This window comes from Chironomus tepperi, unplaced genomic scaffold (genome assembly GCF_022539635.2).
Source record: "Chironomus tepperi strain 1889 unplaced genomic scaffold, CSIRO-AGI_Ctep_v1 contig_453, whole genome shotgun sequence".
Lineage (NCBI taxonomy): Eukaryota > Metazoa > Arthropoda > Insecta > Diptera > Chironomidae > Chironomus > Chironomus tepperi.
In genome coordinates this window covers 724,735-751,004 of record NW_027226575.1, presented here as the reverse complement: position 1 = coordinate 751,004, position 26,270 = coordinate 724,735, and the positions used below count along the sequence as shown (strand labels likewise).

General features: G+C 30.1%; 1 protein-coding gene across 11 annotated transcripts in view; it reads left to right on the top strand.

Moving 5' to 3' along the window:
- The first annotated feature begins 8,290 nt into the window (after positions 1–8,290).
- scrib (scribble planar cell polarity protein) overlaps positions 8,291–26,270 on the top strand; it is a 99,016-nt gene continuing 81,036 nt past the window's right edge. For all 11 annotated transcript variants that reach the window (XM_070651116.1, XM_070651119.1, XM_070651126.1 and 8 more), the window contains exons 1-4: positions 8,291–8,529; positions 8,813–9,303; positions 17,025–17,142; positions 24,998–25,166. In XM_070651116.1, coding sequence (XP_070507217.1) covers positions 9,142–9,303; positions 17,025–17,142; positions 24,998–25,166 — 449 coding nt within the window. In that variant the 5' untranslated portion in view covers positions 8,291–8,529; positions 8,813–9,141. The remainder of the gene's footprint in view (positions 8,530–8,812; positions 9,304–17,024; positions 17,143–24,997; positions 25,167–26,270) is intronic.

Genomic DNA, 26,270 nt, shown 5'->3' with positions numbered 1-26,270 from the left:
GATTCTCAAATTTCAACTCTTTGATGTCTCTATGCTTATTTTTTTGTGTGATGCACATGCCCATTCTATTCATTTCCGATTGGTTAAATTTTTCATCTCTTTTTTTTTCATCTACTTCTTGTTCCTGAATATGTATTTGTGAAAATGTTTGAGAGAAGTCTTTTTTATGCTCACATTAATGCCATTTGAGATGAATATAAGCAAGCATCAAGGAGGAATGAAAATTAAATCAATATTTCCATTATGTGAAAATGTCTTTAATGAACTTGCAAAAAACAGCACATCCTTTATTGTCAAGCAAGAACAAGTTCTCCATTCAGAAAATCGTTTTAGTTTATTGATTCATTTGCTTCTTTTTACTTTCTTTCGTCTTTGTTGCTCTTGCTGCTCATGAAAATTTTTCCCATTTCTGCAGTATTTTTGGGATGAAGAAAAAGATTTTTAGTGCCTCGAATTTGCTCATAAATTTGCTAACAGTCATTTTGTTATCTTTCAAAATGAGTAAAAATGAGCAATAAAATATAGTTGAGGCTATTAATAAAGTTGGGGATTGATTTGAGCGCATTTATATGGATGAAAAGGTATTGGAGTGTATTTGAGGTTATGTATTTTTTGGAGGTTATGTATATTTTTGAGGTTAGATTCCGACTTGATTCCGACTTTAGCACTGTTTCGTTAAAAATCGATTTAAAATTTATATTGAATTTTATTTCTGCTGACACTTGTGAAGTATATAAAATTCCATACAAATTTTTAGCAACCCGATCCAAACTCATGTCGATTTCCAGTTCTATTCTCACATTTGGGAGCGCCCCGGGATAAAATTTCACTTTTCCCGTCCTTGTTATCCCATTCGTAACCATAAAATACCTAGTTAGACTTGATACCTCCTTTACTATCTCCTCTACTCTTCTGGACAATCTGCAAGCCCCAAACTTCCTCAAATAACCGAAAAGTTATTTTTAAATATAAATCGAATGGCTATAATTTAAAGCATTAATTTATTTTATCAATTCTCTTAAACACGATAGCATTTAGGTTTTGTACACAATTTATGGCACCATCTTTCGATGATAATTTGTTTTTTAAAATATTTTTTTTTACCTCATTTCTTACTCACTCATCGCTTATAAATTATTGCAAAAATTTTATTTTGACATCGATTTGTACTTAAATATTTTTTTATAGTTCCTTTTTCGTTTATAGGTTGTTAATGGCTGTGGAAGTGGAAGAGAAATGTTGTTTTGGATGGTTTGAGGTATTTTTGGGGAATTTTTAGGTTATGGATGAATTTTGTTTAAAATAAGGTAAATTTGTGGACTAGAATTTCTTTAGTTAGTAAAATTAGAGGTTAAATTCAATATCGTAACCTCAAAATCCCAAAATTCACTTTAGAACTGATTTAAGCTTCAAAAAATCTTGGCTTCACTTTGTTTAACATAATGTAAAAGTTTAAGAACTAGGATTTGCATTGGTTACTTGGATTAGAAGTTAAATTCAATAACCTAACCTCAAAAACCTAAAAATTGACTCCTAGACCGATTTAAGCATCAAAAAGTCCATAAAGTATCAAATAACCCTAAAACAAACGCAAAATACCTGCGTCACATCCATTCAATAAAAATTAACACGAGAAAAAAAGTTTATTTTCCTGACTCATTCAGCAACACGAGAGTGAAAAGAATTTACCAACATTTTACAAACATACGAATGAGGTAAAAATTGAGAAGGCGTCAAGAGAACACGCTCGGATTTTGTAATTTGTTTCCTGTGTTTTAGCATCGTGTTTTAGCTTATCAAATATGCATAATTTTTCTTTTTTTTTGTCGAATAACAACTAAAGAAGAGAAATAAAAATAACGCAGAAATGTGATTCAATGGACATTGAGTATAGCTATCAGAAGAATATAGCGATGACATTAAAAATTTGTGAATTAAAGTTAAATTGTAGCATGACAATAAATGATGATGTAAAACATGCGATAATGTTATATGATGTAGAGACATTTACAAGTCTGGTGTTGTAAAATTTAATGAACTTGCGATGAAGGTTTTTAAGGCTCGAGGGCTAGTGAATGATGGTCGATGTGATAAAAGGAGTAAATTGTGGAAAATTTGCAGCTTTTAAGTTATTTCTGTTCTGGATCTTTGTATTTTGATCTAGATGCACTTAATAATGCTTTTACTATCTATATCTACCTTAGTTTGGTCTTATATTGCTGGAAATCAGGAATAAATTAAGAAATACCCGATTTTCACTTTCAAAAACTTTGCATCAATCTGAAACCCATTTCGCATCAATTTTTCAAATTGAAAATGTCCGTTAAACCTTTTTTGCCTCCCTGAAACTTCTAAAGTTCGATGACTTGATCCTCAGCTTAATATAAAAGATTCTTAAACTAAAAATACATTTAACAATGTACAAAGAAATTCACAATCCATTAAAACTGCATGAAATGATTCTTTTTAAACTGCAATAGCAAATTAAAGAAATCGTGACTCGACAAACCTCGCATAAATTTCGATTTAATCCTGAATAAAGTAATAAATATAATGTCATTTTACAAAGAATATACTTTAATATGCAATTACATCAACAGTCATTATTGAAGATCGTTCATATAATGCTGGAATATGTGTAATAAATATTAAATAAGTGGAATTATTTGAACTACGGCAATTCATTGATGTTTTACAAAACACATGTTAGGTTCTTAAAGGGAAATATAATATGAATAAGGCAACTCTTTCCTTATATTTTGAGTGTCATTTCCTGTAATTAATTATTAATTTGTCAATTAGGTGGGTTATTAAATGAGCATTTGAATGATATGTGGAAGGTTTTTGTGAGGGTTTTGAAGCTTAATCAATAAATGTTTTCGATTTGTTTGTATTTGAGGAGGAGAATTAGTTAAAATTGACATTAAATATGAAAGAAATTTGTCAAATTTTATAAAAAGATGCGAAAAATGAAGCAAAATTTTTGAACTTCTAACAACGATGACTCAAAAAGACGCAAAAAATTCAAAATCTTCTAACGGAAATTCCAACAAATTAAAATCATCAAAGCTCAAATCCTGATTAAACTCAACTGTCAACCTACATAATTCATCAATGAACATTAACTAACTTAATTCTGAAAGGATTAGAAAATCTTAAACAAATAATGACATTTTTCTTAACCTACTTATGATCTCAGTCCATAAATTTGACCAATTCATTTCATATATCATTTGATATTCATTAGCTCGCATTAAAATCAAGACAGAAAATCATTTAAAATCGTTTCATTTCGTGTATTTTTTTTGTTTTTTTGTTTTGTCTTATTTCAATTGCCGCCAGGCATCAAAATGATTCGGCGGAGATGAATGGACACTCAAATTAAACATCGTTCTACCGAAAGTTTTTGTGTCTCTCGATTCATCGAGTCATGTCTTGAAATCGTCAGTGATTATAAAATGATTTCTTTTCATCTTTCTATGTATCATACCTTTATGAAAACAAAAATATTAAGTTGTGGAATTTTGCAGAAAAATAGGAAATTGAAGCGCATAGCTTACGACTTTGTCGGTTAAAAAAAAAATTACCGGTTTTCAAAGATTCAAAAATAACAGTTTTCAAAAGTTTAAAAGTAACGGTTTTCAATAATTCAAAAATAACGGCTCTCAAAAATTCAAAAACCACGAAGTTCAAAGATTCAAAAATAACGGTTTTCAAAAATTCAAAGTTCAATTCTACATGACAAACTTTAAAAATTTGAAAGCCGTTAAAATTTTAAAATAGATTAACCACCCAAAATGACAATTAAACAGCATTCCATCCATCAAAATCACACTAAAATATATATTAAAGTTTCTTTAATAAAAATGGATTATTAGACTCATTTGATACAACAGAAGAGAATTAATGAAACCGGAAATTTTGGCAGGAACAAAAAAAAGTAAATTTGATATAATTTGAAATAATGATTTGTATCATCGCGTGCTTTTGATGCCTTCTCTTTGTAGAGAGTTTTACAAAAATCATCTTTATTAATTTTGTCATTTTTTATACCTTTAATGCTATAGAAATAGATGAATGTATCTCAACACACAACATTAGATCCAAAATTGTTTCAAATTAATACTTTGTTGTTCTTCAAATGTATCATTGTGCCTGTGTCTATCCTCTCTTTAGAAATGTGCGATTAGGCCTCTATTAAATAAATTAACGAATAGAGCTTTTAGAGATGAATGAAAATTATGGGGTGTAACATGAGGAAGGATAGATTTCCATGTCTACACATACACAATGGCAGATTAATGCTGTTAGCTTTTTCCTCTTTCTTGTGGAATTCAGTAGGCAGTGAAATTATCAATGGTATCTAGATTAGGTTGTTTAATTGACTTTGTTTCTCTGTTTATGAGACAAACGATTGATCTGTCCGGCTATTAACTAATTTGTCTATTTTGTGGGTGTTGCTTGTACGACTTCCGGTTGATGGATAGATTTCTGTGAAATTCCACAATAACTTTAGATGTTTTCCGTCTTACATGTGCTCTGAAACTTCAAAATGTAGGTTTTGTTTCTAAAATTCAAGTTTTCATTTGCAAACTTCAAAAATTTATATTTTTGCAAAGATTCCTAACATTACCTGTTAAATCATAACATAATACTCTTTGCTCACAAGAATTAAACAGTTTACCGCAATTTAATCAGTAATTAAATAAGAAACAAAGGCAAATTTCAAAGTCAAAATCTTGATGTGAGAAATGAAAACAACAATAACATAACCTCCCAGATTTTCTAGTTTTTAGATAATCCACAAGTAGCTAATAAAGCTATGTAATCCAATTTCATCTATTATAAAAAAAGCTAATAGAATAAAAATCTCTGCAGGTATAAAATTTTATGAATGAAAGAATTTTTTATTTGGTGTCAATGTTGATGACGGCGACGACGGTTTGTGAAACAATGAAAAAGGAGAAGAAAAGAGCAAAAAATAGAAGAAATAAATTTAAAACAAATTAAATATTAAATTGATGGATATAGTTTAAGAATGATCAGCAGGTAAGAAAGCCGACAAGAGTTGAAATTTTTGATGATTCTAAGCCAGTTGAGGCGAGAGCAAAACAGGGAAATTTCAAACAGATTATGTATGAGAAGGAAAGAAGAAATGTAAATTAACTCAAGTGTGAAATGATCAATCAGAATATTTTATAAACTTACCAACAAGCTAATGATGAAGATTCGATGTGTGTGGAAAGAAATCTTTCTATTCTGACCAAAAAGACGAATGAAATATAAAGGAAGAGATAAAAGAGATTCCGATAACACGATTTGGAATCCAAATTTAAACAAAACACTCCATAAATTATTCCTGAATATCTCCGATGTGTCTTTACAGTCGGGCCGGTCTTCTTCTTCCTCAATATGACAAAATAATTCTTTTAACACATAACAACAGCCAATTCAAGTTCCAAATCATGACAATCTTTCGATTCTCCAGTCCACTCTCCCTAATGGTTCTATTAAATAAAAATCACATTTCTTCCTCCTTATCGGCATTCTCTTTAGATTTGTGGAATCAAATAAAATTTATTATAGTTCTTCATTTAATTTTGTGGGTTTTTTAAATTATTTATTTTGATTGGGATTAAATTTCTTATTTGTCATTCATTAAAAGCCACTCCAAAAATATTTTACTCCTTCACTTGATTGTAATTAAGTCGGAACTGAACTACTTTGTTGTAATCTCGGATTTAAAATTTAAGCAATAATTCATTCCAATTTTAAGGTGAATAGTTTGAAAACAGGGTCCATGAAATCAATACAACAGCTGTTAAACACCATTACAGCATTTAAAACAGTATAACAGCCAGTCAAACCTATCATTAAAACAGTACAAAAGCTACTAAAACCACAACCAAAACAGTACAACAGCTTTTAAAAACTACAATTAAAACAGTACAACAGCTGTTAAAACCACCATTAAAACAGTACATTATAAAAATTCCTTAAAAATCTCAAATTCCAAAAGCTTAAGATTCGTTATCGGAATCAATTAATAAAGAAAAGAAACTAATGTGCCATTTAGTCAACTTCTTAATGGAATTAAATTAACTATTATCAAACGATTTACACCATATTTCACACGAACTTTATTTCTTATTCATAGCTGATTGTATCACATATTCAAGTGGTTCGGTGCTTTATTGAAAATTTATTCATTTACTTTAAAACATTTCGTTTCATTCCTTTCAGCATGTTGAGAGACAAAACAAGATATAAAATTTATTTCTGCCAATTTTTTTAAGGAGGAACAGCGGAGAGGAAAGAGCCGCAAACTGAACACGCTTTTTCGATTTCTTTAAATTTTATGCCAAATAAATTAATTTTCAGATGTTAATTTAATGTAATTTTAAAATGTTTATATGGAGCTTAAAATCCATTAAGAATGTTGTAGCAATTTGTGAGGCTTATGGCGAGCAAAGTCAACATTGTTGTTGTTATTGTCCAGTTTTCCAATTGATAAGAAATGCAATTCAGTTGACAGAGATGAATGAATTTTGATTTGAAATTGCTCATTTGTGCTGTGACTGTGGAACAGCAATAAGAAATAAAATGCATTTTATGCTTATCAATATACCTCAACTATATATAATTTTATGGCGTCAATGATGTTTGCAAGCTGGCGATAACTTTCACTTTAATTCCTTCTCATGACTTTGTCTTTTATCATGAGAAATAAGAAATAAAATTGAGATAAATTTTTAAAGAAAATGCTCTTAATTTAATTAATTTGTTTTGTGGTCATTTTTATGATACAGAAACATAAATAACAGCATGAAGAGATAAACATTTTGTCGCCTAATTCCAAAAACAGGTAGAAATTCTTCTCATTCTCCTCTTTCGTCTAATTTGAACACATTTAATCCATTCAACCAGTCAATCAGCTATATCCAGCATCCAGTCAATGTCTATAAATTCACACTCATGTAGGTGTCGCGTATTATCATCTAACTAATGTGCCGATACCAAAAAAATTAAATAATGAATTGATTTTACAAAATTGATTCCTATACAGACTCACATGACTGTCCATTGGTCATAAATTTAGTAAAAAGTCTGTTAAGCAATAAAAAAGCACTTTTGGACTTAATAAAAAAGTGAATTTCCTTATTAATTTATCTGAAAAGCATAATTAACGGACATAACATGTTATTGGATATCCATTAAGTCGTAAACAAAAATCTTTCTCCTTTTATTGATTTATCAGGCATAATAAAAATTAATGATCCATAAAAGTATAAACCGTGAAAGTAATTAAAAGCAAATTATTGATAGTACATTTCCAAATTCATTCCGTCGTGAATCTCATCTAAAAGTAAAGGAATTAATTTGTAATTAATAAGGATGATGACGATAATTAAAACTTTGTTGACATTGTATGTGCTTGGAGGATATTAAAACCATTCAAATGTTTTCGAAATTGAGTAACTTTTGTAAGGTTTCAAACAACTGTTGTGCACCTCTAAATGAGATGGATCTATTGACTCAAAGAATCAAGCATCCTTCAATAACTAAGAATCTCCAAGCACACACTTGTTGCCATTTTTCATATACTTACAATCTGAAAGTCTGATGTTATCCTTATAAATTGTGTACCATTTTTTGAGGACGATTTTATCATACTTTGTTCCTGTTTGTGCTGCAATGAGTTTCTTGAGATCTCCTATTGTGTCATCTGGATTGCACTTTACTCGTACTTTCTTTCCCAATCGATCGTTGCATGTAATTTCCAACATTTTGATGTTTTTCTGGATCTAAAATTGGATGGAAAATTTTAAACGTTTATAAATGTTTCGGGAAGTCTTATTTTGCATTTATTATTAGGATTTGTCTTGAATCACATGGAATGAATGAAAAATTAGTAGGAATTGAGAGTTTAAAATCATAATTAAATGTTTCTGGTGATTTCTGGATGTTTTTTTGTTGACAAAAAACTGAACTAAATTTTTTCCGATTTTAAAGAAAATACAGCAATTTTTGGATATATCTGGCAGAAATCATCTTTGAAACACTAAATCTACGCATTTAATTAACTTAAATTAATCTTAATTCATCAACTTACCTTAGAATTCAATAAATTAAAAGTTTTGTTTCCAATAAAGTGGGTCCTCGCTTTTAATAACTGAAATTTCGGTTGTTTTGATTCCAATCAGAGTTGTTCCTCGAGTTTTAAGTTCAAAATGTTCATAACGGTCGTTTAAAATTCAAAAATTGAACTTGACGGAAGCGCACTCTGGCGGATCAACAAGTTCAAAAGCAAATTTTTTAGTTACTTGTTTTTTTACGAAGTTAGACGCGAAAACTGTATTTTAAAGCTATTAATTTTAGTGCAATTAATATCTAAGACACTAAGATCCTAGAAAACAATAAGTGACAGTGAAGAAAGTGTTAATTTAAGAGAGAAATTTATAAAAATAAAAAAAGTTCTTTGAAGTTCGAGTGTTTGCCCGGTTGTGTTAAAATATTCCTTAATTTAAGGTATTTATCATGAGTATTTAATGTGAAAATTATTGATACAGTAATGACTAATTATCGAGCGAATGAAATATCACAAAAGAAGTCGATTGTGAAATATTAAGTGCTAATTATTTCGTATTTATTATTTCGCTGGGTCAAAGATATTCAGCAAAATTTATGAATACAGAAATTCTTGTTCAGTTTTCATTCAGCTCGTACGAGAGTAACAAGTTTTATATCGTTTAAGCTTTAATTTTTTACGTTTTTCTTCTTTTTTCATGCTTCAACAAAAAAAAATTGATAGTTAATAATACGCGAGCGGAGAAACAGAGAAAAAAATCGGGGTGTTGTCCATTAAATGTTAGAAAATATTTGATAACGATATCGTGAAATATTATAAATGTAGTGTCAAGAGCTCAGATATTATAGAAATGCATTAAAGTGTGTGAAAAAATGTAGATCATAGATCAGAATAAAATATTAAATAAATTTAAAAAAGTATCAAAAAAGTGCCAAAAGAGCAAAGTTATAAAGGAGTTAAATCAGTGAATTTGTGAGAAAAGTAATAATTAAAGTGAACACAAGAGCTTGTAGTTTAGGAAAGAAGATATAATATAGAAAAAAATAACAACAATGTTCAAGTGCATTCCGATATTTAAAGGATGTAATCGTCAAGTGGAATTTGTGGATAAACGTCACTGTTCCTTGCCAAATGTTCCCGAAGACATTTTGCGTTATTCAAGGAGCTTAGAGGAGTTGCTGCTAGATGCAAATCACATCAGAGATTTGCCCAAGGTAAGACAAGAAGAGCAACAGTGTACAGAAAAAAAGTGGTGACATCATCAACAGAAATTTGTTGCATATAAGGCGCGACTATCTTTACCTATGTATTTATTGGCTTATGTATGACTGTGTGTGTGTTGTTGCTGGAATTTCTTTCATGTGTTTATTCTTCTCTTTTCACTTCTTACTTCATTCGTCGTTCTTTTTTCTTAGTCAAGAATGTTTATTTTCTTAAATTATTATGAAATTTTTTTTCTTCATTTAGCCGTTATGATTTTTGATCGTGTGACAAAAGCGCTTTTTATCGCCGCGATCGCTGCACTTTTAGATCTTTGGGATTAAGCATTATTAAGAACTTCCATTAAAAAAATCAAAAAAAAGGAGCCTCAAATCACTTTAAAAATTCAATTTATTCGACATTAGGAATCGAACCTTCAACTTTCATGATACAACATCTGTTTCCATTTTTACTTTGATTCTAACTTTGCAATTTCATGCAATCTTCTTCTCTGTCAGTCATTTGGCTAACAACATTACTAATTACTCAACATATCAGACAACTCAACCAGACATTCACTTAACCAAAATGAAAAAAAGATTAATTTATCTACTTAGGCCACAAAAAAATGCGTTGAAAATTGCTTTTCTGTGATTCTTTTTTCATTCTTTTCTTTCTTTTGAGTTAAACTCACAGATTTTGAGCCACACTTGAGACGAAAAAGGCATCAAGATTTTTTTTTTGTTTTAAAAGCGAACATGCATGTGCTACTTTAATGGATTGTTTACGTTACTGATTAATGATGAATTCCTTAGTCTTTAAATTTTCATTACTTTCCGTCAATCGTTGACGTAAAAAACAAGTTTTCACTTTCATTAAATTTACCTCCTTTCGCACTTGCCTTTTAATATCACAAAAAAATCAATGACAATTATATCCGCTCGTTCTTAAATATCGTCTCAGTCACGCTATTGCAAATGTAATGTGTGTATGTGTTATAGACATTGAAGTAAGTACAAATAAAAATTATCTATCGTCGAACACACATTACCCATCAATTTATTCGTGACTTAATGAAAATGCACTGACTTTTAGGTTCCATTTTTTTTTTACACTCAATTCTCACAAAGAATGAAAAACTTCAAATAAAAACACCATTAATGACAATTGTGAATGAGTACTATCAGTAGTTAGTATAAATCATTATATCGCATACTTATATACACAAGAAAAGCAATAGCATTAAAGTCTAATCGATAAATCAATAAAAGTTTTTCTTTATTATCATATTCCACTTTACACGATATGTATGTGAGTATACAAAACATCGACATCGTGGTGGCTACGAGTAATGTAGACTCATAGTAAAGAGTTGGAATAAATGTGGTCACATTAGCCATTGAATAAGCAACAGGAGATTAATTTAGCAAACTTTTTATTAGAATTGTGTCCATGCTGAATGGCTGCTTAATAAGAAAGGTTACTGAACATCCCATGACTTAGTTATTTTGCTGATCTTAAGAATCTGGCTCATCTGCTGGACACTGACTAACAAATGTAGTTTTAAAGCACTAACTTCATGATTTGTACAGCTTTTGGACATAAATTTATTGATTAATTAAGCATCAGTTACACAAACTCTATTTTATCTTAGTTTCAACTTGTTGCATTCCCAATCAACATATATGCTCATACAGCATTTTATGTAAAATGTGCGCAAATCGTCATGTAACTTCAGATAGTCATTCCTTCCCTTTCTCGTATTATTTCCAATAAAAATGTGTCATTTCATTCATAATTAACAACCCACTTCACTTCCGATATAAAAAAAAATCTCTCATTTCCTTTATTTTTTTTCATTATAATTTTATCATTCAACCTAAATATGAGTGGCGCTTATGGATTTTCCACTCATCCTTATTACATGTTTATATAGAATACGGATTACACTTTCCATCTCATTAAACATTCAGTAATTTTAGAGTTTATTATTTGATTATAGAAGTTGATGTTACTCATCCTTGAAAACTCTATCTGCTTTATAAGGAGAATTTTTCACTTGTTTCTATGACTGTATTTGTGTATGAATTATTTTTGGCTACCTTAAACTCATTCATTATCTCTTTATTTTCACCTCTTTCACTCACCTTGAAATTCTCTATAAAGTTTTTCTTTCTTTCTTTTTTGCAAATGAGGTGAACGAAAAATGTAAGACACTCAAGTTTAGAGGTTTTAAATGCTCGATATATATTTTATTTTTTGGCATGACGTAGAATGATGCAATTTGGAATTCAATCATTTAAACTTAGTCATTTGCGGTCACAAGTTAATTTGTGTGCTGCATTCTGAAAAAATAGAACAAAGATTGATTTAAATAATGAGTCATGTTGTAATGGATTGTTGATTTCAAGCATTCACTGAAACAATCATAATTTGTGATTGTTTTAAAGCAATTTAAGGCATGCTGTAGCACATGTGTTGTTTAACATTCTGTTGCCATTTACACGCACTTATTAGATTTTTGATTTAAATTCAATAGGAACTTCCTGTGAAAGTTTCCGTTACTAAAAGTTGACATAAAAGCTTTGGCTCATAAATTTTGTATCCAAATATGACACAACAGCTAGGCACGTTTCAAATACAAAAGATCATAGTAACAGACGACACTTTGGTGCTCCATATGACCTATATGACAAAATATAAAATAAAGATTAAGCAACATATCACTAAGGATACAAATTGAGAGCTTAATAGCTCATTAGAGAGCGTTTTGCCATGATTCAATGAATGTATTGTATATACATTAATAATTAATAGGACATCTTCTAGGTAGGGAGTCTGTATCGATTTTTTTCTTATAAATTTTGGAGATATGTATGTTTTATGTATTTACTGTACATCATGTGGATATTGCTGTTGCTTTTAATTTTCTTAAATCACATGCTTCGTACTCCATTTTGAGATAGTGATTCGCACTGTTAAAGCTATTTTCACTTAGTGACCGGCACTAAATAATGAAAAAATTGAGGAATTTTAGATCAAATCACAATTTAACAGTCCACATCAAGTCATGATTCTGTAACTAATTCTAATCTGATTACAAAAGTGATATTCGTTGATTAAACACGCACTTCTTATTTTAAGGCATTTCATGATAAATTTTTAATACAAGCACAAAAAAAGAAAGAAATTTTTCTGTGTACGAGACACGAAACTTTGAGGTGCTTAATATCAACATTGTAAGAACAAGTAAACATTTGTTGTAATCACATATAAATGCTTACTCAGTGTATAAAATTTTTTCACAGTCTCCAACCATTCTGTCGGAGCCTCTATTCGAGACCATGTAAATGAAAATTTATTATTATTTGTTTATCATCAAAATAATGAAAAATTTCCATAAACTGGTAAGTGAATGTTCTTTCATCACAGACTCTCTATTGCGTACGAATGTGTATTCATATTTTTATATTTATTTAGGTGGGAAGTCTTCAGTTCTTTTTTTTGCAAAAAAATTTCACATTAAATAATTTTTTTTTCATGCTTACTTAGCGATGAAGTAAAGAATCAAAAAAAATTTTCTGTGTACTTTTCTCATATAAGAGAATGTTCTGTGAACTTTTCCCTCCTCCTTTTTGATTATTTACACGTTTGTCTGCTTCATGAGAGATTTGCTTTTGTGCGTACTTTGAGATATATGTGAAATTTTGTATCCATATGTTACTCAGTGTTGCTAATTCATTGAAGATGATTTATCTTGTTCATAGATGTTGTCGTATGGATCAAAGCTTGATTTAATTTCAAATTCTGGATGCATCATAGTTAGTAACATACTCTCTTGTATAGGATTCAGTCAGGTAGTATTGATTTATCGACATATGGAGCTGAATTTCTTGACTGGATTTGTTTGTCGCTTCCTTAGACTTCGTTAGGCTACTCATTGAGTAAATAGACTAGAAACAGACCAAAACTGATCTCAACGAGTACCTAGTCAGACACTATTCGACTCTATGGGAAATCCTTATCAGTTCAAGTTCTCTCCTTGTCACAGTCAGGTGTATTACAACAAAATTTCAAGTTTATCCATGCCAAGATATCAACACTGTCGAGGACAGATATTTCCAATGTATTCAGCTACAATGGAAGATATTTTGATAAGAAATATGTAGGAAGAGGTAAAAAGCGTTTACCTCAGTTTTATCGTGTGTAAATACTGAATACCATAAGAGGTACTTTCGTTTAAAATACATAATTTCATGAAAAGAAATCTTCTCCTTACACTTTATATTTCCTCTCTCTCCCGATATATGTATTTGGAAGTAAAAGGTTGCGTGTGTTTGACAACAGGAGTGATAAGAAAAAGGTATAAAACATGACTAAATGTTTATGTTTCTCATTATTTCTGTACATTCCATTGTGATTGTATATGTATGTTTTGTTGGATAAAAAGGCTTGATTGTCTGCCGATAAATACATGCTCTTTTTTGCCGATGATGATGATGATGTGTTCATTCTATGTCTCGTAATTGTTCTCCGCATTCCATACACAATAATAAAATATGTGTGTAACCTTGAGAAAAAAATAAATTTATTTTTAACTGTTTGGCTTGCATGATAAACGATTAACTAACAATCGTTTGTACTTTTTTTTTTTTGCTGACTGCTTACTTAGTATTTGTCTCCTACCTGCTTTTATCATTCACGAAAAAAAAAGTAAATAGAATTTTAAAATGCCTGCAAAGTAATGAGGTCAAGTGAATCGCGCGTATGAAAAATGTAGTTTTTTACGTAATATCTCATAACATGAGTGCATGGCTTACTGTTTGTCGTTGGAGGTTCCCGCATCTCGTTATATATTATCTCTCACAAAATCATACATAAGCTCTGTTATATGAAAAAGTATTATAAAGATGAGAAGCATAATAAGTAACTTGATAAGTGCTGTGACGAGTGCTTCAAGATGTTTACTGACTTAAATTTAGATATATATCACATGATTCATGAAGATTTGTTTTAAAAATTCTTAGATTTTATAATTTTATGAGATTTTGTTCTTCCTTGAAATTTCATATTCATTCTCAATTGTTTTGGATTAACTTGTTGCTAACAAAAAAAGCTGCCTGACAACATGATGGCACCAACTTCAATTAAACCCCTATTTAATCGATTTTTACTAGACTTGTCGTAATCCAACTTGTCACACAAACAGAATTTTTAATACAAAACAAGAATCCTCACTGATAACACTGACTTTTTGCACTCTCCATTGTTTAGCATAGCTTGAATATTTAATACGAATATCATTTGCATTCTTTTAATTCCTACAAAAAAGACTCCACTTTACGAGTAAATAACAAGCTTCAAGAAATGCCTTTTTTCCTGCAATTGAGTGTAAAAATATCATCAAAAAGAAGTCAGTCACATAATGTAACTGCCGAAGTGTTCTGTTGTGCTGACAAAACCAACAAATTCTCACAACACTTGTATTTTTTCTTTACATGCAGCAGACTAAGATCAAAGAGATTGTAATTCCTAGCTGATATTGACAGTTATTAATTTTCAACATCAGTTAGGAAAGCTTGTTGTTGACAATAATTGCTTGAAAATAATTGTAAAAGCTTCTGTAAAATGATGTTTCTGTAATCCTGTCTTTCTGTAGCCATCAGCATTAATTGTAATATTTCTGGTCTTCGTACAAAGTTAATAGTCATAAAACGATGGGCTGTTTAATGTCTGTAAAGGAATTTTTATGCTAAAAAATGTTTCCTGTACAATTTAGAACTTGTTTGCCAACTGTTGATTATTATATGTTCCATCCTAAATGGTACATTACATTCTAGAATTCTTGGTTTACTGTGAATCTCATTCACACAATACCTAATTCTTTTCCTAGTATTTAAGCCTGATATTGCGGTATTCCTTTGGAATTTTTGTACGATTTGATAACATATCTGCTAATTGATTTTGTGTTAGTCATCATATCATGGGATATTTCGACGACTCGTGTGTTGTTAATCTTGACATGTGCGATTGTGTGTGTTGAAGTATGTGATGATTAAGTTATTTACTGCATTATTATTAAGCGTAGGTTATCTGTGGGATATTCAAAATTCAATTATACTCTTTTGCGAAGTCTTTATTGTTACCTTTTTGTTTATTGTGCCAGAGTTGGTATTTTGGAATTTTAGGATTTAGAGGCCATAGTTGGCTGGGGAGCACGTGGGATCTGTTCAGGATGACTAATGGAACTTTTACGTCATTTTCTTCAGAAATTTTAAGTCACTATAGTCAAAATATTCCCATTTGCGTTAGTTTATTTGATGATTCATAGCTTCTGTTGACGGTAGTTTGTCTAGTCATCATTAAAACACATAGAAGCATATCCAAGACTCCCTTTCTCCGTAACTAATACAAAAGACTTGAATATTAAGAAAACAACACTGACATCTTCTATTGTTAGCATTATTTCTTCTTCATCAGATGATTGGCAGGTTGAAAGAATGTGGAATTGCAACCTTGAAGCAATCAACAGAATACATATTGGATTTGAATGAATATATTTAATTGACTTAGAGTTATATGTCTAGAAATCAGAATCGGATTGATGCTCTTCTTAGAAAACAGAAATCAGATTTTCTTCCTTTACAAAATAATAATGATATTATTGTCTGAAAAGGAATAGGAAGCTCAGTAGACAGAGAAGTTTAGTTTATTTACGAAAATTTCATCAACACGATAGATTTGTGTAACATTTCATGCTGAAACCTGACACTGTCTTACTGAAAAATGTCGAGAATTTCTCTCAACTGAACAGCCTTTGGCAATAATTTAATGAGTTTTTTTTTTTTTAGAGAATCAACTTAAATTAAATTCCTTCATTTCTTCCTTGGATAACAAACAATTTAGTCGGAAATAAATTTTCCACAAGATTTGCTTATGATTGCCGTTAGCTTATACTGTCTTGAATAATTTAAATTATTCCAACTTGACCTTTGTGTTCTTTTGCTAGTCAACCTCTTTAACTAACAATCGGAAGAATTTTCCAGAGTTTTCTTTGACTTTCCTATACAATTAGCATGCCGATTAACTTTAAAGGGTAAATATATTGGCAATAGCTTGTGAATAAAGCCTAATTGGGTTAAAACTGTACAAAATTATTGAAAATTGATTGTTAGAATTTTTGATAAGTTTTTCTCCAATATCAGGCAATTTTCGTTGAAATATGCGTTGTTCCTGACTTGTTAGCTCCCTTTTTAATATTCTACAACATATTTTCCCAATTAAAATATCTCAAAACTCAACAAATCTTATCAAAGCTTCATTATCTCTGCTTATCAGTAAGCTTAGACAATTTTATCCACATTTTAAAGCTCGACACCAAACTATACATACACTTTTCATGTAATACGTGGTAAATTGAATTAGTAGATACTTGTTAATTTTGATAACTATGTGAGGTGCTATTATTTACAGTATCTCTTAAAATAAATGAAGGTTGAATATTAATTCTTTTTCTCATAAGTCAGGGAATTTGTTATGTAATACAATGTCAAGTTTTTTATGTGTGCCTATGTACTTTTATTTAGCAATTATGATGTCACTACATGAATGAAATATTAATATGTTCCTACAATCCGATTACATTATGGAAATTTGTAATTTCTAATCGATAATTTCCTGAATAAACATTCACATGCATGAATATTAATTAATTACTTCTTTTATTCATTTGTAGAATTTTTTCCGACTACATCGACTTAGAAAGCTTGGCCTGAGCGACAATGAAATTCATAAACTTCCACCCGACATACAAAACTTTGAAAATCTTGTAGAATTAGATGTATCGAGAAATGGTAAGTTAAACGTTTTAAAACATTTATTTATACAATAAACATACAATTTTCATTTACTACTATGTGAATGTTATGTGCCATGTTGTTTATTTAATGTTTCATAAAAAATTGTTTTAAGCTGCAGTTTAGAGGAGAATGTCATAATCACATTCATTTTGTTCACATGGACTTATAGGGTAATTAAAAGCGTAGAGCAATGAGTTTTGAGCATTAAAATGTACAGTTTAATTTGTAACACTCTAAACCAGTGGTAGACAACCTTTTTTGTGCTACGGCACACTTTGATGGTAAGCTACGACCGAAACTGCACACGACATTTTCAAAACAATTAGGCGGCACACAGGTGGTCCATCACTGCTCTAAAAAATCCTTTCTAAAATCAAACAAGTGTGAAACTTTCAAAAATTTCGATTAAATTGATTATAAAGGTTGATCAACATGTAAAGCGCTATTTCCCCAATATAACTTAGTTCATTGAGTCTGTATTTTATTGTAATATTTTTATAAACACACAAAAAAAATCTCATCGACATCGTTGATGTACATATATCTCTTCCACATATTGTATAAATCACTATATAAATAGTAATAGATTAAGCTTCAATCCATTTGAAATTTTACAGATATGTGAAATTCGAGACAGACATATTAATAGAAAAAATGTATTTTGGGGACGTTCGTGGATGACATCCAAAATTAGAGGAAATATTGATTTGGCAGATTTTAGAGTAATAAAATTTCATGAAATTAGAGTTCATCTCCAAAATCTCATTTTGTGATGACCGTCATATCCAAAATGTCCCCTAATGAGTCACTGTCGATAAATTGCTTTCTGTTCATTGATAAATTCAACGATTTATTTTCGATTTAGCAAAACGTATTTCAATAAGTTTTTAAAATTCGATAATTTATTCTTTACCGCTAGCAACAGTCCGGCAAATAGTTGTAAAAAGCAGGTTAACTTCTTGCTAGTTTTTTTTTTATTTATTCATTCATTTATTCGATGTAATACACGAAACTGTCAGTGCAGTGAGTTTTTGTTTAAACAAAAACAGAGTTTGTGTTTTTTTTTCACAATGTTACCGGAAATAAGAAGAATGCCGTTAGGTTGAAAATGATGTGGAATATCAAACAATGAAAGAAAAACTCTTTTTTGCATAAAAATGCCACACTGTTTTAGCATATTACACACTTTGATATTGAATCTATATGAAAAAAGTTTGTTTTGAAGCTTTTCATCAGCATAATGAAAAATATATTACGTTTATTGCTTTTTTTGACTCTTAGGCGGCATGAGTAATGAGAACATTTGCAATTTTGTTATTAAAATATTTTAGGGGTGCTTGGGGGGAGAAGCTTTGTGATTTTCAATGGAAAATTAATTTCGATATTGAGTTGTGAATACAAGAAAATGAGTAAAGAAGACGAAGAAGTCATGAGCATGAAACTTTCTGAGTGAATTATTGAAAATTAGTCTATTCAACAGGCTTGTGTATGACTTTGGGTGTCGTAATCAATATTTTTGTTAAAGTAAGATTTGTTTGATAGATTGGATTTGGTAGGGTGGACTAGAGAGGCTAAAATCAAGTGTACATTGGAATAGGCACTTATCCAGGCTCGCCTGTATGTCTATAGCTCTAAAATCTGGTTCTATCCTTTTGCTAAACAGGGATAATGCAGCTTTAAATTTAAATTCTCTGTAGAAACGACTTTAGTGTAGTATCAGCCGTACTATTTAGGTCTGCGACCTCAAACTCAACAGTAAATCGATTCTCATTAACATTTTTATCTTCTCACATTTCCCAAACCAGCAATATTATTCCGATACAATTTTTAATCATATCTTATATCAACATTGCAACAATCTTTCATGAAAGTAATCTTCTTAGCAATTTGTAGGCTAAAATTACTCTTTCAGAACTTAATAAGCTTTCCTATTTACCTCAATTTCCATTGAGAATAGCTCAATCATACATCATAGATGATTGTTGAACTATCAGTAAAGGTGTAAGCTTAAATATTTAGATAATATTTCGGAAAACATTCAGGCAAAAGTCAAACAATTTTATGTATCCATGACAAGAATGTGACAATTGTTTGTTTTGTGGTTTGTTGCTAATTCTCCTAAGGGCTGCATTTGTTGTAATGAATTTAGATATTCGTGATGATTTGGTATTTTGTCTTAATATCGATTATTTTTGGCATTTGTTTATTATCTGCCTAAATAAATCATCTAATGCTTCCTCAGCAGCATCAAAAGAAAATCTCATTGAGGCTTTCCAAAGACCCTATTGGATATAATTTACTTTAATCTCTCATCGGACATTAAATCATTTTTTGTTTCTTTTTCTAGGGGTTTGTTTATAAATGACGTCAATTAGAAAATTGAATTCTTTCAAATCCGTCATGTATCTTTTTCTTCATTTAAATCTCCTAATACAGCTTAGGATGACTACTTTTTCTTATTGATGGACATCATTAGTAAACGACCTCCTTAATCATCTTAAAAGTTTTCTCAATAAAGAATGTTTAACGATTTGCAAAAAAAAAAAAAAAATGAAAACAAAACAAAAAGGCAAGAAAAGAGAGAAAAATCACGCACCGGTATCGATAATCGATAATTCTATTTTTAAGTACAACAAAAAATGCTTGGTCTAGATTCAAATGAGTGCTAAATTTATTGTGCACTAAACACCTGACTCGTTAAAAAATGTACACATTTATCCCTCTCACTCATCTACATACTTTCGACAAAAAATAATATTTTTAAAATGTAATTTAATCCATCCGCACAAAAGTATATAGTCGCTGTCCATTATGTCTCTTCATGTGCACACGAAAAATCTTTCTTCTTTCAATCTTTTTTTTCTCTTGTATTTTATTTCCTTATGAGAAAGAGGAAGCTTGCTTCAGTGACTTTACTCTTATTCTGTTACTGTATGTATGTGCGGTTAACTATTATACTCTCCATTGTATTGTTATTTTAAAGAACCGAGCGAGAACAAATAATATAAATTTTTCGGGAGGTTCTGCTAAATAAAATATGCTACCGTTTAAATGTGGCCTTTAAACTCCATAAAATAATGCCATGATATGTAGCGGTAAATCACTTAAATGGAACCCCACAAACATTCTCTTTTTTTTGTAATCATTTCATTGATTTATTTAATTTACGTATCGAATTTTATAGTTTTTATGGAGCTACCAAAATAATTTTCATTCATTAATTCAATCAATGATGCTATATAGAACAAATATGAATATTCCTCATCATCTGCATTTGAGTCTAGTTCTTTTTATGATATTCCAACCAGACACCAGAGTTTTTATGTATATTCCATATTCTCGTGTTTGATAAATTCATTCTATTTATAGTTTCAAGTGTATTCCAAGCTATTCTGTACACGTTTCTGAATAAATTTTGGTTCTTTATGATTCATTTTGACTAGTTTTGATGATTAACTGATGGATGGTGAAAGATATAATTGGGCTGTCCATTAGCATGTCTAAAAGTTTTTTTCTCTGAATTAATTGTTTATAAGCCTGGGATCAAATGAGATAAGCTTTTATTTTGCGTAGGATGTTGTACTGATAATTTGTATATTTTTAAGGGTATTGAGACATAATAATGTACCTGATATTTATGAGACAAATTTGGCTGTAATGATGGAAATGTATTAAATATTTGGAAGTACTTAACATTTCCACGAATTTGCGTTCTACAGCACCTCAATTTCTAGGAAATTTTTCCTTTTTAAAAAAGATGTTTTCGTTCTGATTTTCGCAGAATTTGAAGCTGTCGACATCGAGTTTAATAGCTCTGGATACATCACGAAATTTCAATATTAATCTACATAATTTAAAAAGTTAAATGTCGACATATTAATGGTCAAGAATATTCATTTAGTTTTCAACTCAAGCCAGTAATTAAATCTATGATCTTTTGGTCTTGCTATTTGACCCTATCCAATATGACTAGGGAATTAATAGTTCTCTAGCTACGCATATAATTAATATATCATATGTTTCTATTTTAACGATCTGTTGAGATTTTTCTTACCAAACACAGCTGCTATTTTCTATTTATTTGTCAGCAGAACAAGTTTTGATGATTTGTAGTAAAGACTGCTTTGATCACGGACATTAAAATCATCTATTGTGATAGATTTAAACTGTAGATTAAGAAATAAAGAGGTCGAAAACCTTTGCATCTCCTTCCATCGATTCTGTTTCAATTTCCGAAGGTTAGAAACGTCGACCGTCTCTTATGCATGAGATGTATATAAGAAAATAGAGATTTAGTTCTTTAAACACTATGTGAGATGTTGGAAAAGGTCAGGATAGAAGATTGCAATCAAAAATAGCTGTGTAAGAGTCATTAAACTCACCTTGGAATGGATATTTATCAGGATAGAAATAGAAATGCATTAAGGATCGGAAAAAATATAGAGATGGCAATGGTGTTATAGTAATGGCACTAAAAATAGAAAACTATTGCTTATGAAATAGTTCTATTAAATATAATGATAGTTGCAGCATCACTAGAAAATTGTTTAATCCAGAGAACTAAAGATGCGCTTCATTTTTTCCACCCATTTCACACTATAAAAGTTTTTTTTTAGCAAGTTCTGCTTCTCAAAGAAATGTAAAGTTGTAAAAATATCTTTCTTAATTGCATTTTTCTTTTATGTTTTTTTTTGTAGATGAAAAGTTTCTTTTTTAAATGCAATTTAAAGTTCTTTATCGTTTATGATGTTTGAGTTTGTTGTTGAATGGGAATAATGGGGAATAAAAACGAGTAAATGAGAAACGAGAATGTAGTTTTTATTTTTGGTTGTTCCAATTTGAATTAAATCAAATTTGTTCGTTCATTTTAAAAAATAATGCTGTGTATCAAGGTTTGGACACTTTAGTCTTATTTCTTATACTTATCTTAATGCAATCGATTCTATTAAGGATCAGGATTGCAGTGTTTATCGCTCATCAATTGGTACGAAAAGAGCTCGCAAAGCTGGATCTCATCTCTATTATTAAAATCAGACTTTCCTTCCATAAATCTTGCCTACTTGAATACTTACACCGTGTTTGCTAGCGCATCGCTGCTTCGCCGTATGGACGGTCTCGGGGAAGTCTTTGTCCATTACTAACCGTTTAGCAGAATATCTCAAAGAAATATTTATCGAGTCTCGATTAAGCTTCAATCTATGGTTTAGGTACCAATATACTACAGTTATTCAGTATAATAATTAATAATCTGATCTAGAATTTCACAAAATTACGTCTGTCGCTAGCACCATAAAGATATTATGTCTCCAGCCTGGTATCACATGTTCATTTGATAAAATTCAATTAATTCCAACATAGCTGCATCTATTTTTAAAATGTTCCTGTTTATATTAAATTATTTCTTATCAAATTTGCATCATAATTAATTAATTTCCCATTGTTCATGAATAATTTGATTGCATACACCTACTGCTGATGCTCTCAAATTATCAATATGTTGTACATTAAACGTGGGGAAAATAAATAAAAAAATTTACTGAGTGAAAAATTTATTGAGTGTGATGGACAGACAGGTTGTAATTCAATTGAATCATTTAATGGCACTAATTAAAGTTTACTATTTTTATATATAAATTTTTTTTGTAGCCCATCAAACGAAAAGAAGAACAAGGCAATAAACACTCTAAATTTACTTTCCGCTGTATTCAACAACAGTTGTTATTGTAATAAAATATGAATATCTCGATTGCTTAGGGACTTGAATCTACTACAAGTACATAGAAATGTGTTTTTTGTAAGAAAAGGTGCAGAAGTATATTATTTTGCACCGTTGATTTCGTGTGAAATTTCTTGTTCTACTCGGTAATTAATTATTGATTATTGATGGATGAATAATGTTTCTCATCTCAGCATTAACCTGTTTTTAAACAACTTTTAATATTCGCTGTAAAAGTTAATGAATTCTCTTTGAAAGTTCAACTTGTGGAAATAATATTATTAGGAATTTCAATATTAATTCCCTTGAAGCGATTTTCAACTTTCGTAGTAAGAATCTTGAGAATTTAATGAATATTTGATAGATTTTGTCTGAAAAAATAATTATAAGTGGTTTTTGGATAGCGATGAAGGACTAAACATCGGAATTTGACGGAAAATAATCAACTAATTTTAATTTTAATGAATTCTTCTTTGACTTTTGGGTCCTTTTGTTCAGAATATTCTAAGAAGTTCTAGCATCTCATAGATTCCCTTAGCTACAAGACATTTCTGGCATTTTTATGAGTAGTTCTATTTTTAAATATGCCTTCTGACAAACTGATACTTCGTATTACATACTTTTACCCTATTTGTCCTGATTATCTGATATGCCACAAAAAGTAAGGATATAGAAGGTCAAGAAACTCATATTTCAGAAGGAGATTTTGAATTTTTTTCAAAAACATCCTACTAAATTGAAGAGAATTTTCCATCGTAATGCCTTGACAAAATACTTCGAAGTTGATGCAAATGATTCCAATTATTTGTTTCTTTGAGACTTTTTGCTTCGCAGATCTTCTTTTTGAAAATTTTTCATTTTCTTTTGATGACTTTTCTTGAAAATTCCTTCACACGCTAATAATTTGGTGAATATTATTCGTCGATAATCCTGCAAAATTGAATTCTAATAAAGAAATTTGACCTAGCAATGAGTTTATTGTACCTCAGTTGCTTCTTTCACCGTTTTCAGTGACATTTCCATTTATAAAATCAATATTGTTAATTGAATCACTGGGGATTTCACAGTGGAAATGAAAGTTTGGTCTAAATTGTTCATTTCTAATTGTGGTTGTGGAAATTCCAAAGAGAATGGAATCTTTAGGTCAATTATCTAGACTTTTGGTCACCACCAGTTAATAATATGTTTTCGAATCAATTTAATAGTGAAGAATAAATTTGACTCCTTTAACCTTCCTGATTTGTTAAATTTGAGTATGAAAAACCCATTAGGCAAGTGTACACATGTATAATCATCATTTAATAGTCATTCTGTTGGCTAGACAAATGAAAAACACGATGAATCTGACAATTGTTGCAAACATGACAAGCGCACATATATTTTCTTTGAGGAAATGTATTCAAGATGTGGATGGCATTCGTTCCGAGAATCGTGAATATTTTATTTTCATCAAAAAAATATTTGTACGAATGAAAAATTTTCCCTCTGATTCATATCGCTTTAAATATTTATTCATTTGTCAAATTTTCATCTCTTCCTCCTTCCTTTCTGCATAATAAATTAAGACAAGTGGAATAAACAGTGATCCATTTTAAAAAATTGTACACAACGTGCCTTTATTAATTTCCCTTCAAAATGCTTTACCATACGATTTGTAATAACAATTATTATTTCTTTATGCTAGACATTGAACTTGAATAAGGCAAAATATACACAAAAAAAAATATTTTCTTCTACGCTTAGACGATATTTCAAACAAAATAATAGCAGTAAAGAGAGGAAAAGAATTGCGGGCAATTTTTGTCTGAATATAAAAACATAGAAATGTGAACAAAAGAATGGATGGGAAAATTTGGCAACATGGCACACTTTTTTTTCACTCGGTTATTGACTTTAAAAGAATCGCTAAGCAATTTAAGTAAGGGGTTTGTTCGTTAATGATGTTTAATAGTTTGTAAATGCAACAAATCCTTCTATTTCTATTAAAATCTGGATTTTTTTGACTTAAGGGCGTTATGGGACATTTAGCTCCAATTTCCATTAGACATCATAAGCGAACAACCCCAACATAATATTAAAATATCTTGAAAAGACATTGTATTAAAAATTTATTACTTTTTTCTCTCTTTTCAGATATCCCAGACATTCCAGACGACATTCGTCATTTACGACTGTTACAAATTGCTGATTTCAGTTCGAATCCAATTCCAAAATTGCCAGCGGGCTTCTCGCAACTTAAGAGTTTGACAATATTAGGCTTAAATGATATGTCCTTGACCTCATTGCCAGCTGATTTTGGATGGTGAGTCATTCTCTTTCATATTTATTATCACTTTAGTTTCTACAACTCCGTAACAAATTTGTTATTCGTGCTGATTGGCTAAATCCAATTAAAATTTTATGGACATTTAAGTTTTAGAGTGACTCTTAAAAGCATCTCAATGGACTACAAAAAGTGTTTTAATTAATTTTCATTTTTATTTCTGCGTGTCACATTAATAAAAAATATAATTTTCATAATTTGCAGTTTCATTAGAAGTGATTTTTTCTATTGTTGGCTGTTGAAAACATGTTCTGCATATAAACTAACAATAAGGTCCTTATAAATAATGTTGCCAACAAAGAGCTTTCATTATTAAGATATGCAACAAGTATAATCAACTTCTGTGTTTATTGTTATTTTCACAGTACGGTTTTTGTTCCACTCTTTCATTTTTTTCGTTCTGTAAGTTGTCATGCATCTTGAGATATGTACAATGAGAAAAATAAAGTAGAACAAAAATATGAGCAATGGAAGAGGACTTTGATTCATCTTCAATATTTATTTCTGCTTTAAACTTGAGTACAGTTTAGATGAGATCTTAAGTTGTAGACGAAAGCGCATTTTATATCCATAAAATTGGACTTAACTCATCCAAGTTAGACTCTGTCCCTCAATTCTCACTTTATTAACCTTTTGACCTTCCATTCGATCAATTGAACATCGAAATCTCATAAAAGAAGCTTAAACTCGAGAATAAGACATTGAACATTTGTTCGATCATCAAAGTGCGGACATAAACGTCATTCCTATTTTGAAAAATTCGCTAAAGAGTTTTATTTATACACATCGTGAAAGAAGACCCATTCTATGCTGTATTTCATATTTTCTAAATTTAATGAGGTCATTAGGTTGCATAAATATCGCTTTATGTATGTAGAGAGAACCTTCTAATACTCGCAAAAAGAAAGAAAGACGTGTACGTTTCCATATTTAGATCATTTATTATAAACGAAATACAGCAGAGAGACATAGGGAAAAGGCAAGTTGCAAATTCCTCTTGAAACGTGAAGATATTTTTGGAATATTCATCATATCTGTAACTATACTTAAGAATTTTGTCATAAATTATTCATTGACATATAT